This window comes from Equus przewalskii, chromosome 25 (assembly GCF_037783145.1).
Source record: "Equus przewalskii isolate Varuska chromosome 25, EquPr2, whole genome shotgun sequence".
In the NCBI taxonomy this organism is placed as follows: domain Eukaryota; kingdom Metazoa; phylum Chordata; class Mammalia; order Perissodactyla; family Equidae; genus Equus; species Equus przewalskii.
In genome coordinates this window covers 11,307,091-11,325,920 of record NC_091855.1, presented here as the reverse complement: position 1 = coordinate 11,325,920, position 18,830 = coordinate 11,307,091, and the positions used below count along the sequence as shown (strand labels likewise).

The 18,830-nt window shown below is 45.3% G+C and overlaps 1 protein-coding gene across 2 annotated transcripts in view; it reads right to left on the bottom strand.

Moving 5' to 3' along the window:
* The window catches only part of FNTB (farnesyltransferase, CAAX box, subunit beta), a 68,202-nt gene that overhangs the window by 21,882 nt on the left and 27,490 nt on the right, over positions 1-18,830 (bottom strand). For both annotated transcript variants that reach the window (XR_544714.2, XM_008518966.2), the window contains exons 3-7: positions 15,030-15,102; positions 12,703-12,794; positions 5,166-5,312; positions 4,991-5,074; positions 842-928 (exon numbers count right to left, since the gene is read on the bottom strand). Coding sequence is in view for 1 of the 2 variants with exons in the window: in XM_008518966.2 (XP_008517188.2) it covers positions 842-928; positions 4,991-5,074; positions 5,166-5,312; positions 12,703-12,794; positions 15,030-15,102 (483 nt within the window). In the remaining variant the exon portion in view is untranslated. The remainder of the gene's footprint in view (positions 1-841; positions 929-4,990; positions 5,075-5,165; positions 5,313-12,702; positions 12,795-15,029; positions 15,103-18,830) is intronic.

The window sequence follows — 18,830 nt, the reverse complement described above, 5'->3', positions numbered from 1 at the left end:
TATTACTACATGTGATTCTTCCCATAAACAACATAGAATTGTTTTGCATGTTTTCAAATTTTAAGTAAATGTGCTGATCTGCATGTTTTCTTTAACTTGTTTTTTTTTTTTTACTCAACATTTAATTTGTTTTTTGTTTTTTGCTTTTTTTGGTGAGGAAGAGTGACCCTGAGCTAACATCTGTGCCAATCTTCCTCTATTTGTATGTGAGTTGCTGCCACAGCATGGCTTGATGAGTGGTGTAAGTCTGCGCCCAGGCTCCAAACCCGTGAACTCTGGGCCTCCAAAGCATGTGCACCGAACTCAACCAATACACCACCAGGCCAGCCCCCTCCAGAGTGTTTTTGAGATTTACCCATATTGATACATGGAGCTCTGATTCATTCATTTTAACTGCTATGTTATACACCAACGTGACTAAACCACAACTTACTTATCCATCTGGTGCTTATGAACATTTAACCTGTTTCCCAGCTTTTTGCTCTTATAAACAAGTGCTGTGCTTGTCTCTTTCATACAAGTGTGTGAGAGTTTCTGGAGGAGTGGAATTATTGGGTCGTCAGCAAGGGCAACTTTGAGTCACCAAACTGCTCTCCACGATGGGTAAATCCCACCAATACTGTTCACCCAAATTTTTGATCCTTGTCAATCTAAACTACAATAAACATTAAAGAAAGTTTGGAAAAAAGAAAATTTTTATTTTTGAAGTGCACAATCTACAACCCTAATATATCTCTTCTAATTTTATCTTCTCTTTGTGTCCTTTTCCATTTTCGCTATTTTTCAGAAGTCTTAACCGCCTGCTATCTACAAGGCCAGGACAAAGCCCAGCTTCTCTCACCTTGCTATCCATTCAGCAGTGCCCTCAAAGAGGTCTGGCGTGATGATGTTGGTCAGAGAAGCTACCGAGGCGGCACAGTATGCACTTCTGGAGGGACAGAAAGAGAGGGAAAAGTGTTAAGCTTCAAGGAAGAGCCTCAATAAGGCTCACTGGACTTCTGAGCGGATTGCTCTCTTTGCCTAGTGAGCTGTAACCACCTCCCGGCCTCACTCTTGGCACATAGTCAGTCCTCCTTGGTCGCCAACTGAGAGGTTTGACATTCTGTTTGGATAGAGTTGCTCACAGCATGGCTTCAGTGAAAGAACATGACATTCTATTCTCCCTGCCTGCACATGGTCAAATCTACATCAGAGGAAATAACAGCCACGTCAATTCAAGTCAAAAGTGAATTTAGGTCTTCTTTCAAAGACCTACAATGGCTCCCAAAAGTCCCTGGTGTCATTCAGGTATTTCTGATATGTTCATTCATTCAGATGTCAGTGCTATTTTAGATCCAGGATTTCTACCTGTTTATGGCATGGATACATTAAAGGTTAACTATATTTTTTCTCCAAGAGACCCACTCCAAAGTAGGCCACCAAACCCTAATGGCTGCTTAGACCAGACAAGAGAGACAGGAATAGCTGAGCCCACTCAGATACATTCCTTAGGCCTCTAGAGGGAGAGAAGCGCTTTGATTTCAAGCACCTCCTAGTACAGACACACACACACACTTTTAAATGGAGAGGAAAGAGCACGTCTATTTTTTTTAATGTTATCCTACTTGATTTGGAGTAATTCTTGCATTCCATCCTCCCAGCCCTAATTCCTCTCAGGACATTTTATTTCAGCTTCTCCCTCCATTATGGAACACACCTACAAACTGTCTTTTCTTCCTTTCTATGGTCTTTTCAAATACCCAGCATCTCGGCTCCATTTTATGTTGAAGACAAAAGCTGTTTGTTCTAATTCTGCTGACCAATCCTTTTTCTAACTGCCCCTAAGGAATATAATAGGAAAGGAAGAGAAAGGTGTACTTTCCATATCATTCAGTACAGACAGAATACTAAGCCAAGCCTCCTGACGTATTCCAGAGAAACCTCTGCAGAAGCTGCAAGCACTGTTATCCCACCAGCATTTTTATCAGCCTGCTCACTCTGCCCAAAAGCACAGCACAGGTTGTGTTATACCAGCAGGTGCTGGAAGCCTGAAAGAGTCCCACGTGCCTAATGTTATCACTAATTCGAAGGTCTGATCTAATTTCCTTTAGGTCTTGAGCCTCTCAAAGGGGTTCAAAAGTATCTGCCCTTGAATCCTAATGTAACCTCTGAGGTATGGAGGCAGCCAACAACGTAGCTTGCCTCTCGTAAAGGGAAGAACTGAGACGTGACACCAGAAGCCACTCGTCCTAGATCTCACACTGAGGCCGTTTCTTCCTCTCTCCCTCCATCCAATCATCACCTCTCTCAGATCTGCCCACTACTCTCCAGCCTTGCTGCTGTCACCAGGACCTGGGTTAATCTCCTGTCCACTCTTCCTCCCTCCAGCCCTGGAACCAGAGGACTTTTACTAAAACACTACAATCTATTCACTGCAACTGGAGAACTTCTAATAAAAACAAATCAGATCATGTCGCTCCCTACTTAAAACTTGTCAGTGGCTTCCTACCGCCCTTAAGACAAACTCCAGATTTCTTAAGGAGACTTCAGGGCTCCTCAGTCTGTTCCCAGCCTGTCCTTCCAGCTCCATGTCTCCCACTGCCCCCCAGGCCATCTACACTTGAGCGACACTGACCTTCTCCCTCCTTGAAGACAGTCTACTGTCTGTCACCCAGATATGCGATAAAACTCCAAAATGATCTTGCTAGGGTTTGTTTGCTTTTGCCTAATAATCTCAGGAAGTTTTAGAAAGCTAAATTTCAAGACTGCGTGTATTTGGTTGGAATATCTATAGAAGAGGAATGAAAATGTAGTGATGATGAAGGGAAAAGAAATCTTTTATCTTTTTCCTTAGGAAGCGTCAACACAATAGTGCCTTTCCTCAATGGTTATATGGCTTCGCTGGAATTTACAGTGTTAAAAACAAGGCAATGGGCTCAAAATGGAGTCGCCTAGGCTAAGCTTCACATCACCAAACCCAGACTTAATCACAGTTTCGGCTCTCCCAGAAATGGAATCTTAAACCAGTGGATCAGGAACAGCCTGATCAGCACTAGTGAGGTCATCCACCTGACAGACCCCTGCAGTCCCCTAAGGGACAGTAACCTTGCAACAACCAACCCACTTTTTTGGCCCAGTAGAACTTCCCTGTCACTACTCCCTTCTGCCAATAAAAGTCCCTCATTTGCAGAGCTCCTCGGAGCTCTTTTCTGTCTGCTGGATTGGATGCTACCCAATTCAAATTGGTTTTTGCTCAAATAAACTTCAAATTTTTAATATGTCTCAGTTTATCTTTTAACAACAGACACTGAGATATTGTAATATAATACAAATATATATGTGGTCTTCTCCCCAGTTCCTGGCACAGAGCTCCTAAAACCCTTGGAATTTCCTGTGTGACAGAAGTGATAGGAGAGTCTTTCGTTATTTCTAACAAGTCCCATTCAACTATACCTGAGTTTATGCCACTGAGGTGGCTCCTGGAGGATCCAGAGGAACCAGCCATGTGATTAGAGGGTTGGAGCTTTCAGCCCCCTCCCCAGAGAGGGGCTGGAGACTGAGATAATCACCAGTGGCTAGTGATTTCATCAACTATGCCTACATAAGGGGACCTCCATAAAGACCCTAAGTTCAGGGAGCTTCTGGGCTGGTGAACGTGTCCATGCGCCTGCCGGGAAGGGGCACACCCCAGCTTCACGGGGAGAGAATTCCTGTGCTCCTGATCCTTCAGGCCTCGCCTCATATACCTCTTCATCTGGCTTTGTACCCTTTATAACAAACCGATAAGAGTAAGTAAAGTGTTTCCCTGAGCTCTGCGAGCCGTTCTAGCAAATTACTGAACCTGCGGCAGGGCGCATGGGAACCCCCAATTTGTAACCAAGTCAGACAGAAGTGTGGGTCACCTGGGAACCTGCTACTTGTGATTGATGTCTGAAGTGAAGGGCACTCTTGTGGGACTGAGCTGTTAACCTGTGGGGTCTGAGCTAACTCTGAGTAGTGTCAGAATTGTTTAAGATGAGGGGAAAAACACACATTTGGTATCAGAAATGTTGTGAGTAGAGAAACAGTTTTTCTGGTAGATCCCTAGCCTAATTTTTTGGTTTGGACAGACAGGTTACAGATAGAAGGAAATCCTTCACTACAGGCCTCTGCAGCCTGGGAATTCTTTATCTGCAGTGTGTTTCAAGCTTCACAACTTTCACGTTTTTTTCTCCCTCATACTTTCAAACCAATGATTAAGCCAGAATATTAATCAGCTTGTGTAGAAGCACACACATTGACAAATAGGCAGTAAGATGGCTTTGCTATAGAAACCTCATATAAAAATGCATTTCTCGGACTACATACTGAGAAGTTGGTATAAAATCTCAATGATACGCTGCCTTTGAGAAATGACTTCTTCAGTGAATTCCCTCCATGTTCACAAGCAATCTCCTCCCAGGTGGGTACCTACCTGCCAGGCACACCAGACAATTCTTGAGTAAAACAATAATTCTGAGACAACTGGTTCCAATCAGTTAATACGACTCTATTTCACTGCAGCCCGCCGGCCCATAAGGGTTTCTGCACCTCCCAAAGCAATTCTCATGCAGGTGTTAAACATTCTCACGATTTCATCAGATACATTCAGAAAATATCTACTAAGACCCTACGGGGCTTTCTTCTCCCTTCCTCTCCCAGACAGATGAAAGATTATATTGCACCACAGTTATTATACACTATGGTATATCATCTTATACCAAACAAATGTATTTTTAATTCTTAAAACAAAAGCATTTGATTTTGTCTCTGTCTTACTTATATTTTGACATTTATATAAGTCAAGTGATAATGACACCTGAGGACATCTGTCTCATATCTGCGATGATGATGACACTGCGTCACTGACATGTCGCTGCGTGTCATTCTGTGAGACGGAGCAGCAGCCTCCCCAGGTTCCTTGGGTTTGGCATCCCTAATGGCAGATAAGCTCTAGAATCTACTGATGCAGCCTGAGAAAAAGCCCACTCACCTCACGTCCACCTCACCTCCAACGTGCATGAGAAAAGAGCCATCGGGTTGCTTCAGCGAGTACAAGTACTCAAGCAGCTTCTCTCTGAGAAACGAACGGGAGATGGCAATAGTCAGTGTAGTGTCAGCAGGCGGGGGGCCTTCCAGGCTCCCGTCACTGCTGGCTTTGTCGGTACCTGTTGATGACGTCATAGGCCTCCTCAGTGCCAATGATGCACAGTGCGTTGACTGCTGCATACGTGGGTGCGAGGTGTGGGTACTGGCCAGGGCCCCCTCCAAAGCCGCCATCTGGGCTTTGACACAGCTCCAGGAACTGACACACACTAGGTACACAGCCAAGTGGAAAAACAAAGTCAGACAGCATGAATTCCAAAACACCACATTCCACCAGAGTGAATGCCTTTCCAACGTTCCCCTCTCCCTCCAAAGGGAAAAAACCTCTCCTCTCACCTAGTGAATGCACATTGAATATAATTAACCCCTGCAAAGGGCCTCACTACCCTGCTATCATGGGTATTACACTGAAGCAACTGCCTAGTTGTGAAGGAAGGAACATAAGGCCAGGCAGAAACAAACAGCCTTTCATAGAATTGAGGGTGAGTCCCAGGCTTCTTAACCAAATCTTTCCCATACTTTTCACTCAGTTTGCCACCTTGGGTCTGTGGTACTGGCCTCCTTCTCCCTGCCTTTGGGGCACCTCCCAAAATTCTGCCTAAAATGTTGGTGGGGCCCAATTGCTTCTTTCCACACTAATCACCCTGGTCTACATCTATCAGCGAGGCCCGCCAAGAACATTCAGAGAGATGGCGTCTCACTCCCATTGCCACCTATGCCCCATGCGCTGCTGATTTTTATTCCTACAACCGACCAGTACAAGCTTTTAACAGAGTCTGCCTCCCTGCTTAGGAGAATAAAAGAGAGGCCGGCTTCTAACACGCCAGCCTCAGTTGTGGCAAACTTCAGTACTGCTGCCTCAGGGCACAAGAATGCATCCCAGTCTGTGGGTTCTCGGAGTTTCCAGGCTAATCCACTGACGGCTCCAGTTCTCTCACGGAGGGAAACTGTTTACAGAGGGTTTGCATCCAAGCATGGTATCAGTTTGCCTGGAAGTTCCACTGTTGCTTCAGGTGAAACCAAGAGAGCCCCTATTTGTCCAAGGTCCTCTGAAGTTCACCAGAAAGGGGTGCCCAGGAAAGTCCTGATTATCAGGCTGCTTCCCTGTGACTCAGCCAGAATCACAGGCTTCCTCTGAGGACAAGCCTCCACTTAAGAGAAGAAACTGCAAATCTGTGTCCTTCCAGTGCTCACACAGCCGCCTCTTCCTGGGCTCTTTTGTCTCATCCTTTCTTATCTACTGCTACCAGAGACCACACAGAGTCTAGTCAATCTCCACTAAGACACAGGTTCCTTACTGCTTCCCCACGACACATTTGATTACTTTTGATTTCAGATCTTCCATTATCTGGGCAGGGCCAGTGCTAGAAAATGCTGCTGACTTGCTATTGGAGTCCTGAAATCATCACAGGTTAAAAGCAATACACATTCACTTCTATTTGCACCTAAAATTCACTGCAGGAAACACAAGGATTGAAACTGAAGTTGATAATCAGAGAAGAGAGACAGTTTTGTGGCACGTTCTTAATAGCAGTTAATTTTCATTGAGAAAATGAGTTTGTTTCTAACATATTTCCCAGAGCTTCATCAATTCTTATCACATTTCCCAGAAATACACAGCTAATAAATTCATGTCCTAACACAGGCTGGCTGCACTAGCATACAAAAAGTTTTCTATATCACAAAAACAAAAGGTTTTAGCTGACAGAAAACTTAACAGCACATTAAAGAAAAGAGCGCCACCTAGTTATGCATCCCCTTTCCTGACTCCCAACATAGAATCGCGGCCATGCACCACTCCTGTAGCCTAAAGTCTGGCCTGAGCTGGAGATCTGCATGTCCCAGATACCTTTAGACATCCCTCCACGCCAACCTCCCTTGCTGACACCACATCTGTCTGTGGAGCTATGCTGGGGCCCCGGGCTGGGCTTCTCTTGACTCTCAGACACTCTGTATTACAGAACATTCTGCTCCAGAGGCTTTCCAACTTGCACCCTAAGGACCTGGCAAATTGACCATGACACCACCAGCTGTCATCAACAGAATTCTTCACAATTGTGAAAACTAAAATGTGAATGATACTTCTACCTACCAGAAGGGGGAGAAAAACTTATCTTAGAGACCACAAACTCCCCAACTAATAAAAAAAATCACACGCAGGAAACATTGTGCAAACACCAAGAGTGACACACTTGGTGAAAAAGATGTATTCATAAATCATTCATTTAGTCATATGACTAAATGATCCAGTAGATCAGTTTTCCTGCAAGTCAGCAAGGCATTTCACTCTAGCTTACGTGACAATTACCAGCAAAGGGGGAAACTACCTCCTAGATCAGGGGTTTCAAACCCAGAATGTGTGTATCAGAATCACTGGAGAGCTGATAAAGAATAGAGACCCAGGCTTGCTGCAGCAGGAAAGAGCTGGGCCTATTTTTTCACCAAATTCTCAGGTGATTTGGATATACACACACACAGTCTGAGTACCACAAATTTTTGCTGAACAATTAGAATCATTTGGGGGATTTTGGTTTTTTTAATTCCAACACTGAGGCCACGCCTAATACCAATTAAATCAGAATCACTGAGGGTGGGACCCAGGTGGCAATAGTTTTTAAAACTCCCCATGTGACTTCAATGTACAGCCAAGTATCAGTGCTTCTCAAACTGGAGTGTGCACAGAGATCACCTAGGGATGCTGTAAAGTGCGGATCTGATCCAGCAGGGCTAGATGGGCCCAAGAGTCTGCATTTCTAGCAAGGTCCCAGGTGATGCTAATGTCACTGGTCTGGGGACCACATTTTGGGTAGCAATGCGATAGATCTGTACTGTCCAGTAAATAACCACTAGCCACATGAGGCTCTTTAAATTTTAAATGTAAATTAATTAAATTCTATTTTATTAGCTCCTCAGTCACACAAGCCACACTGCAACTGCTCACTCGCTCCACATCGCTAGCAGCTACCACGAAACACAGAACATTTCCATTATCGGAATTCAACCACTAAAAAGTATGTAAAACTTGTAAGAGGACCAAGTTCAAAGCCAGAGGACCAATGATTACTGTCAGCCTTGTACAGAGTTTACTCGGACTTTGAGGTGTTGGCTGAGGACCGACCTAAGGTTGTTGATTCTGAACGTCACTGCCACCAACTCAGAGGAAGGACTCAAGAGCACAGCGACTAAGAAATATTATAAAACAGGCAGGGACACACCTCCAAGATGAGAAAGAAAGCCCAGAATAACAAACCGACTCAGAAGCCAATACGAATAAAACAAATGAAACAGGTACAATAGCAGGTGTTACGCTTAGGGATGGCAGGAGCGGTGGTGAGGAAAGCACATAAGACGGAAAGGACTGGAATATAGGAGAAAAAGGACCAGCAGGTAGGGCCCATGAGTTGTGAACAACGATAACAAAAACACTTGTTGACAGCATCATGAAGAGTGTCAGTCAGAATGGTATCTGGCTCAAGCCTCCATTTTCCAACTTGAAGGAAGCTCAGAGTCAAGCTACAAAGGTGGCTAAATATAAAAATTATTAAAAAGCTTACTACTACTGGCAACTACGGTGAGGAAGCTACCCAGCAAAATACCTCGAGTATACAAAGGGGGATTATACAACCTTTCTGGTAAATAAACAAAAATTGAAGCCAATTGGCAGCAAGAAGAATTAGGTTAGATTTAAGAAAAACTTCAGGACCAGAATAGGTTACCACAGACAGACTTAAGGCCTAGAATAAGTTACAAAGACCACAGCTTTGGAAACACAGTAGCCATGCCTGAGCAGAAGGGTGAGGAGTGGACGTGAAGGCGAGCTGAAGCAGCCGATGTCAGGCTAGCACCCGAGAGGGAGCAGCCCCTCCCATCAGCGGACAGCAATGGGCAGGCTCCCTTGCTGATTCCAGGAGGCCCAGGCCGTCTGTGGAGAGCGACAGCTTGTTTGGCTCTTCATCAGGGCCAGGAGTCCTCCGGACGCTGCTGCTTTGGAAGCACAGTCAAGTCTAAAGCCGGTTATTCTAGAGCAGGGTTTCTCCACCATGGCACTATTGACATTTGGGGCTGGATAATTCCTTGTTTTGGGGACTGTCCTGTGGAGGATATTAGCAGCACCCCTGACCTCCATCCACTAGACGCCAGCAGCACCTGGCTAAAAAATGCCCAGAAGACAAGTGACTAGATAAGGGATCCTCAGTGAAAGGTAAGGGAACAGACAAATTATATTTAAATCCAAAAACTAAAAGGAAAAATATTTAAGGAGCTATTCAGGGGACAAACTACTGATAACCTTGCAAAAGAGAAAGAATAAAACATTGACACAAGAAAACTCAAATTTAATCTTTGGGAAAAGTCCTAAAACAATTTTTAAGTTAAAGACAATTTTTACAGAAGGTAAAAACCTAATTTAACAATACGCTGGTCTCCCCGTGACTTTCACTTCACACCTCTGTTTCAGTCAAGTAGCTTTTAATCTCAAAGCATGGAACTCTCATTAAAGGGTCAGTGCTAAAATCATTGACAGAGCAAATGTACTGAGTCTAGTTCCAAAATGTTAATTTGTTTTAGATAAACACATATATAAACTTGAGGATACAATCTCTAAAGAGAAGCAAGCTAAATTCCTACTTAGGAATATATTATTCTTGAAAGGTCTCACACCAGCAGTCACAGAAGCTGACAAAAATGATTTTGTCCACTAGAGGGAACTCCGCTTGTGATATTGTCCCCTAAACAAATAGAAGCACAAAGGTGAACCAAATAGGATGCTCGTGCGCGCATGAGCGTGTGTGTGTGTGTGTGTGTACACACCGCACTAAGTGAAGGAGTGGGGAAAGAAAGGGCAGAAAAATAAAACCCCAGAGTTAAACTCTGCCTCCGGATCACCTTAATATTTGCATAAAGAAGAAGAAAATTGATCAAATTGTTAAAGCATTTATTTTCCCTGTGCAAAATAAATTAAAAGGCAATGTCCTATTTTAAGTAGTCTTAAAAAAAAAGTCCCTATATTTTAATGGAAGTGATTAAATTTTTCTGTCTTAGGGGCTGGCCCTGTGGCCGAGTGGTTAAGTTCGCGCGCTCTACTGCAGGCGGCCCAGTGTTTCGTTGGTTTGAATCCTGGGTGCAGACATGGCACTGCTCATCAAACCACGCTGAGGCAGCGTCCCACATGCCACAACTAGAAGGACCCACAATGAAGAATATACAACTATGTACCGGAGGGCTTTGGGGAGAAAAAGGAAAAAAATAAAATCTTTAAAAAAAAACAAAGATTTTTCTGTCTTACTAAAAATAGTTTATCTCCTTAGAGATCAGAGCTACTAGGCTCTGTTCATAATAAATATTATCTGCACCCACAATTAACTGCCTGCTAGGCACAAAAGAAAATACATTATTGGAAAGTTTAAGAAATTCTTTAAAAGTTTGCAAAATCAATGCTCAGAAGAACCACAGGTAAAGCTTTTAAGGCAGGTGTGAAGCAGAAATTCTCAGTCATTAACTATCAAGTAGTTCTTGAAAGTAGGACAAATCAGCTTTTTAGTTTTAAAACATTCTTTTAATTCCAAAACAATAAAGAGTCATTGTAGAAATTTTAGGAAACGCAAATAAGCTTAGAAAAGAAAAAATCTCCTTTAACCCCACCATCCAGAAATAACTATTACCAAGTGTGCATATCCTTCTGGGTTTTTTCCATGTATATAACCATCTATATTTTTATCTTTAAACGTTCAGTTTTTTGAACTACCTTTTTTCACATAAATCACAAACATGTCTCTATATAAACATACATTTTTATGTACAAACATACACATTTATATATATAAATATTTTTATTGAGGTATAATGGACATACAACATTATGAGTTTCACGTGTGCAACATGAAGATTCGATATTTGTACATATGGGGAAATGATCGACAATAAGTCTAGTTAACACCGTTAACTTCTTAATTTTTAAACAGCTGCACAGTATTTCATTGTATGTACTGCATACTTCACTTGAACTTTGAATACACTTTACAGCATCGCCTACAATCAGTTGATATTTAGGTTGCCTCCAAGTTCAGTGTGAAAAGTTCTTTAAAGGGGTCCTCTCTTCCTATCTGGTGTTTCCACAAAAGTTGCTCTGACATTTATTTCCTCAGAAAAGCCTTACCTAGAAAACACCAAGTATACAACCTAGAAAACACTCAAAATCGATGCTAACCCAATTTCTTCCACTTCAGCAACCCCCTTATCACTCTTCCCACCTCTGTCAGTCTACATCGTACCTCTCATAGGACCCTCCCATTCCTTCTTTCTTCTCTCAGACACGACTTTCCCACTCCCCTAGTGTACATCCTGACTGTGTGTGAGTGGGGGAGAAAATTCCCAAACACCCTGCAACCCCCAACTGGTATTTCTGGAACACATGGGCCTTTATCTTGACAATTGAATTCCTGTTACTGCAGAAACTGTGTCCGACTCTACTTCCAGAGCTAAAAGCAACTAGGTTTGCTGCAGCATCGTGCTGAGGAAGACAATGTATATTTTGTCTCTCTCTCAGAAAGCATCGGACACATCACAAGGGTTAATGGCCTAATTCTTCATTATCTTCCCTCTCCACATTCATCACAAAACACCCTGCCCAGGAAGGCAAGAATGAGAAGTTATTGTTAAGACAGAATGAATGAGACAATGTGCAGTTCTGTTCTTCTAACCTGACAATGTGACCCCGGCAGGGGCACTGTGACCAGGGAGGGGCAGGGGCTAGCCTCCTCACATCCTGGGACAGCTGCCCCTGTGGGCTGCAGGAAGGCAACCCTGGCTCAGGGGTCTCCCCTCCCTCAGGAGCACCGGGGGGAGGATGAACTCAAGATGCCGCCGAGCGGACGCGCTCGCTCTCAGTGAGAACTGGGGCATCAGATCCAATTCCTGGCCGCCCTTTCCCACCCCACATATCCCTAAGACTGGAGTGATGATCAGTTTCTCCTTCTTTAAAATATAAATTGTGATGAGCCTCTGTGGGTGAGGTGCCACACGGAGAACACCATTCGCACCAGCAGTTTTGGAAGAATCTCAGTTGCTTACGTCTCCAATCATAACTCAGAAGTTTAAGAAAATTGTGAGTGATGGCATCTACACGCAGAGACGGTAACACATCCAGTGCCATCAAGAGCTAACTGTCCCCAGGCACTGGGGTGAGGGACTTCTGTGGAGGTGTTGATGGAAGGCAAAGCCGTTTCTGCTCATCAGGTTGGCACATTTCCCCCAGAAGCTATTCAAATGCATACTGTACTTTCTGGCAAAATCGTGTCTCTCAGAGTTGATGATAAAGACTTTTCTCAAAGACCAGAGCAAAAGCCAAAAGAAAAGGCTATAGAAGAAACCAGAATTCAACTCTTGGGAGTTCAAAGTCTTGTTCTACCCACAAGCTTACAATAGGCTTCTAAAGTGGAGGAGTTTCAGGAAGTTACTGGAGGTCAAGAGAAGGGCAAGGGTTTCTTTGTAGCACTCTGTGTGTTCCATTCAAAACAAATAAAACAGAAACAAAATAAAAAGAACCCCAAACTCAAAATACAATTTCAGGGAACACCCCAGGTCCCCCGAAGTCAGACTCACTCTGTCGCCACCATCTGGGGGATGGGTTCATCTAGAAGCTCCAAGCTGTGCAGAATCCAATAGCAGAGCCATGGGCGGCTGGCATCCAGACACTGAGAAGGCACAGGGGAGAAAACACACCCCTTATTCAGAATCATTCCAGGACACTGCTGACAAGGCGACATCTGTCTCCCTCCCCGCAGCCCTGGCAAGGGGGGAGGGCACCCCATGAACAATCAGTGAAGGAAGGACACTTTGCTTTGTGTCAGCCAGGAGCTGAAATGACCATATGTGAGAAAAGGACAATGGGACAAAGAAGTTTACCTTGAACCCAATGGGTCCCTCCCTGACCAGCGTCTATGGAAAGCTGAGCTGAGGACTCCCCACACACCAGGAAGTTAAGCACTGCAATTTTCTCAGTATAGACCCAAGGAGATAGCCAATCTCAAGAAGGGATTTCCTGGATTAATTCATTCACAGATTCAAGAAATATTTAGTAAGTATCTACTTGTGCCAAGCACTGTACTAGATACTGGGGGCACGCCAATGAATAAAATTCAGTTCCTATTCTTGAGATGTTTGGGATATAGAATATGTGTGGTTACCTGCAGAGGAAGAAGACACTAGACACACTAGCACAGGTCACCTTATGTCCTTCTGGAACAAGGCAGAACATAACATATGCATACACATCTAAATGGATAAATGCTGTAACGGGCAGAACTAGATTCTTGAGGGAGCACATGGAAGAGACTGATTAATTCTGCCTGGGGGGCTGGGAAAGGCTTGCAAAGATGACATGTGAAAGATCTTGATCCTAATCAAGCCATAAACACATAGTGAGCATTCAAGGCTAGGCGGGCAGGTAGTATTACTGCCCCAGTTTTATAGATTAAAAGTATATAAACGAGGTCCAGAGAGATGAGCTTTTTCCAGATTACAAAGACAGCACGTGTCAGAGCTGAGACAAGGACCCCGGTTTCTGGACTCCCAATCCAGTGTTCTTTCCATTGGCCCAAGCTGCCCTCTTCATAAACGTGCTATGGCTACCTTGCCACCTGGGTGGCGGTTGGTGTGGCGACTGGAGACACTGCTATGGATTTGGCCTGCCTGGGTTTGAGTCCCAGCTCTTCCTCTTACTATCTATGAGCCTTTAAGCAAATTACTTAATCTTGCTATGCTTGTTTCTTATCTGTAAAAAATAAATATTCACCTACCTCATGGAGTAGTTGTGAGGATTAAATGAGATAATACATGGTAAGCTTTTAGCACACTGTCCAATGAACTATTAGCTGGTATGGTATTAATTGTATCAGGGCTGACTGGAACCTAGCCATCCAGGACTCAAGTCAAAGACTGAAAACTTTGAGCCCAAGGCCAAATGCAGCCCGTGTACGTATTCTGCTTGCTCCTTGTAGTGTTTTATTTGTTTAACTGGAATTGGTTTCAACATTTAAGCACTGGGAGATTCACATAAAAATGTGGATTCCTGGCTTCACTTGGAAAAAAAAGATCTGGCAACTCTGGGTCTGCATTCCTGGATGGCAGCAACTGGCAGGAAGCGAATGAAAGCTTCTGGTTTGCCTCAGTCTCCCCTCAGCCCACTTCTCTTATTTATGCCAGCTGCTTGTGTCTACAGGCGTTTGAGTTGGCCAATCCCCACCATGAATAATCAAATGTAGAAACCCAAATCAAAAGCAAATTAAAAGCAGGGCTCCTCTGTGTAAAGTGGGGCAGGAGAACTGGAGCCCTCCAGGTCACGGTCACCCTCTGCCCGCGAGTCAACCCCATTCCCAACACTCCTCTCCCCTCCCCCACTGCCCCCCCTGAGGCCCCTCTGTGGAACCCGAGGGCTCTGAGGAATAGGATTTAAAATCCACTCTAAATTCAGGCATTTTACAGTGTTAAACTGCAGTAGTACTCTCTGGAATTTATATACGGATCCTCTGGCCAGTATAGAAACTGGATCAGCTTACAGAGCAAAGGTTAAGGATGACCAGCTGACTGCCTTTTAGCTAGAGGTCAAGAGGTGTCTAGAAGAAAACACGTGAAGCCCTCAGCAGTGCTCTAATGGTAGAAGCAAGCCTCTCTCCCTGCTCCCCACACCTAGGGTGCTCCACTGGCTCTGAGGGAGAGCAAGCCTGGAAGAGACCCGGTTCTGCCCTTTCAGAAGTGGGAGTCCCAGCTCCCAGGACCTGGCTCCTGTGTCCCCGGTTCCTGCCAGAGCCACATTGTACAAGGAGTGAAGCTGCCACAGGTCAGCCCCATAAGACTTTCACATTCAAGCAGAAAAAAAAGGAGAAAGATCTGGCTGATCATTTGACAGAGTTCCTGGGCAGTGTGTTTACCTCATAGGCATCTGTCAGCTGTCGAAGGCCTCTTTTCAGATAATGGAAGTGCTTCTCCCTCTGCAAAATAAGCCTGGAAGGACAAAGAGCTCATGAACCTATTCTAACAGCTTATGCTCCCACCCCACTCAGAACACGTGTGCACATGCACACGCACAAACACACTCTTAGCTTCAGGACACCCCCCCGCCCCCACAGTCAATGAACATATAACCAGCAACTCCTTAGCTCCCAAGGGCGGCTAAACCAGAGAAAAGAGGCAAACATTTGAATGTCCCTACAGTGTCTGGAAATCGTGCCGGTGGATGTTTTGGGTGAGATCCTCTCCTTCACGGCAGGTGACTTTGGGCTAAGTGAAAATCCACAATGCACACAGCCATGAGTGACAAACCACCCAGAAAGTTCCTCCAGGATCTAACTGTGAACAGATATTTCCCCATCCTGTAAAGAGTTTAAATCTGAGCCTCGCCACTCCCCTGACTAGGTTAGCCTTTGTCATTCCAGTCATTTCTTCTGGGGTCACTTCTCCGAGGTCTGTAGTTTGTACCCTGCCTGCCCCTCAGTTCTCCAGCTATTATTCCCTCCCTGCAATTCCACCTCCTACGTGCTGACCCACAGCCCTGGCCAGAGGACCCTGTCTGTGTTCCGCAGCCAGTCACTCTCCTTGGCCCCGAGGTCCGCGATCTCAGATGGAATGTGCCACCCGTGGCCACTTGCATGGGCAGGATGAAGTACGAGCTGCACTGCTTGCCTGACCCCGCAGAAGAGGCCTGTGTGATTACGGAGGAAGGAAAGAAGAGGAGCATGGCGAGATGCTCACTGTGCCTGCTGACCACAGGAACAAAAGAAGAAGCCTTCTCTTTCCCAGGTGTTCAACAACTGTTTATTGAACTCCCACTGTCCTGTGCACAGGATAAGATCATTAACGTAGTCTTTACCTCAAAAAGTCTTCCGATTCAGTACTGGAAATGAGATAAGGACCTGAGTGGCTATGATACAAGGAAAAAATGGGTAGGTTTCATAAAGAAAAAAACAGATAAAATGCTACCAAGGCTCTAAAGGGAGGGGGACATGTCACTAAGAAAGGAATGATCAGGAAGGTTGTGTGGAAGAGGTGGAATCAGGTACGCAGCCCTCATAGGGGGAGAAAGTTCTCACAGGTAGAGATGGCGAGGAGGGGAAGAGATGGGGGACGGTTTAGCCAGAAAGAACAGAAACAGTTACAAAGCAGCACTGCCCACAAGAACGTCCAGCAATGATGGAAAGGTTCTTCATCTGTGCAGTCCAGCAGGTAGCCACAAGCCACATGTGCTTACTGAGCACTTGAAATGTGGCTGGTGTGACTGAGCAAGTGAATTTTACATTTTCCTTAATTTTAGCTAATTTAAGTTTAAACAGCTGCAGGTGGCCAATGGCTGCTGTGCTGTGCAGCACAGGTTAGAGTGTGCACGAAGAGTGACAGGCAGATTTGGCCTGAATACTAGGAAGGAAAGAGGAAAGGTCGAAAAGGCAGCCGAAGCCCTTTCGACAGGGTCTGGGGTGCCTGCTGAGGAACCTCTACTCAATTTAGCAGGCAAAGGGAAGCCCCAAGCGTTTTGAGCTGAGGAAAAAATGGCTAGAACTGTGCTTTAGAAAAATTATCTGACAGCAGTAGGTCTCCAACGTGTTTACAAACAGGACTGAAGGAAAGCACTAAGTGGGGAGGGCGATGAGGTGGGAAGATGGGGTAAGAGCTAGTCAGAGTCAACAGGTGGAAGGTACTTAGCGTACTTAGTGTTCAAACTAGCACGTGACCCACAGTAACCATGGTAACCCACAGTAAGCCAACTTCTGGACAGGTGCGTTTAAGGCTCTGGAAGTGTAATCAGGTGAGGATGTCACCACACTGTTGGAAACACATGTGAGACTCAGGAGAGGGTCCTGGTGACACAGACAGACTGGGAATCATTTATCTGCACGCAGGTGACAGGTGAAGCTGGAGGAGCAGAGGACAGAGCAGAGAGAAAAGGCTGATGCAGAACTGGGGGAAAACCCATCTTTAAGGGTCTGGAGGACAAGGAACCAGAGGAGAGCATTACATAAGCAGGACTGTGCTGTATCACAGGCAAGACAGGAGGAGAGAATTTCACGAAGGTATTTAACAGTGGCAAATGCTGCGGCAAGACTGAGGGAAAATAAGACAAACCATAAAGTGGCTGGCGACCTTCGAGAGAGTTCAGGAAGTGGTGAGGGCAGATCTCAGATCACAACAAAGACAAGAAGGCCAGACTCAATTTCTCTTTCAAGGAGGTCCAGGGGTGAGGACGGACTCAGTGAGCACCCACCCACTCTGAGCAGGCCTAGCATCTGGCACTGGGGTGGATGCTGACGCTGCTCCACAGAGCTACGGTCCAGAGGTGGACACAGACAAGTCAATGGCAGTTCCAGTCCTGTCTATGAACGCTGCGATCAGGGAAGTACAGTGGGCTCTGGCAGCACACAAGAAGGCACAGAGGATCAGAACAAGCTTCCCAAAGGACACAGCATTGACTCAAGGAATGAAGGTGACCTGAAGGACGTGAGTCAGCAGGCAAAGCGAAGGGGACAGGGAGGGTGTCTCAGGCAGGGAGCACCGTGGCACACTGAGTAAGTTTAGTTCAGCTGAAGCAAAAGCACAAAGTAGTGAGCAGTGAGAAATCAGACTGGAGAGGTACAGAGGCATCAGGGCATGCAGGACTTATAAAGGCTTGGGAGTTTAAAACACAGAACAGACAGGAGTCACTGTGCTACGACATGGATGACCCTTGAAAACACTATGCTGGTCACAAAAGATTACATGGCGTATAATTCCGTTTATATGAAACGTCCAGAATAGGCAAATCCATAGAGACGGAAAGTAGATTAAGTGGCTGCCAGGGGCTGGGGGAATGGAGGAATTGGGGGGTGATGACTAAGGGGCACAGGGCTTCTTTTTGGGGTGATGAAAATGTTCTAAAATTAACTGTGGTGATGGTTGCACAACTCTGAATATACTAAAAAGCACTGAATTGTACACTTTAAATGGATGAACTGTATGCTGTATGAATTAGATCTCATTAAAGCTGTTACAAGAAAAACGAAGGCAAATAAAAAAATGTTTTAAAGCAAGCATTGACGTATTCTAGGCATGGAAAGACAAGGTCAGAAGTGCAGGTTCTGAGCACACTAGCTGCAGCACACTGAATGCACTGGGCTGGGTAAGACCCGAGGCAGGAAACCACACCCACAATCTAAGTGTGTCTGTGGTGCTTTGGGAGGAAGACAGACAACGGAGCGGCAGCCTGAGGGGGCCCCGGGGTGAAGGCAGGCGGCTCAGACAGAGGAGAGGAGAACATGCTGGAAAGCAAAGGGGAGACACCGAGAACGCAAGGGCCCAGAGAAAACCCATCCAGGGAGGCCCCTGACGAGGAGGGGGGAAAGCTGGGTGGAGAGTTCAGCAGGAGAGGTGAGTCTGGCAACAAGGAAGGCATCTACACTCTCGGAGACAGAAATGAGGGGAGAGGGTGTGAAGTCAGACAAATCCAGCACTTTGAAGTGGGGAAGAGAAAACCAAGGAAATTCATGTGAAACAGCCTCAATTTTCTCCGGAATTAGGAGGCAAGATCCTGGGACAGTCGTGGATTGGCCACGGTAGCGAAAGGGTTAGGGAATCTCCATGAGGTGAACAGAAGGATTATAAGGCAGTAGCGAAGGCCCAGCTGAAGCCAACGAATATAAACTTTTGGGGAAGCCATTCAGCAGGCACTGTTCCATGATTTTCTTCTTGGAAAGCTTGCTGACACC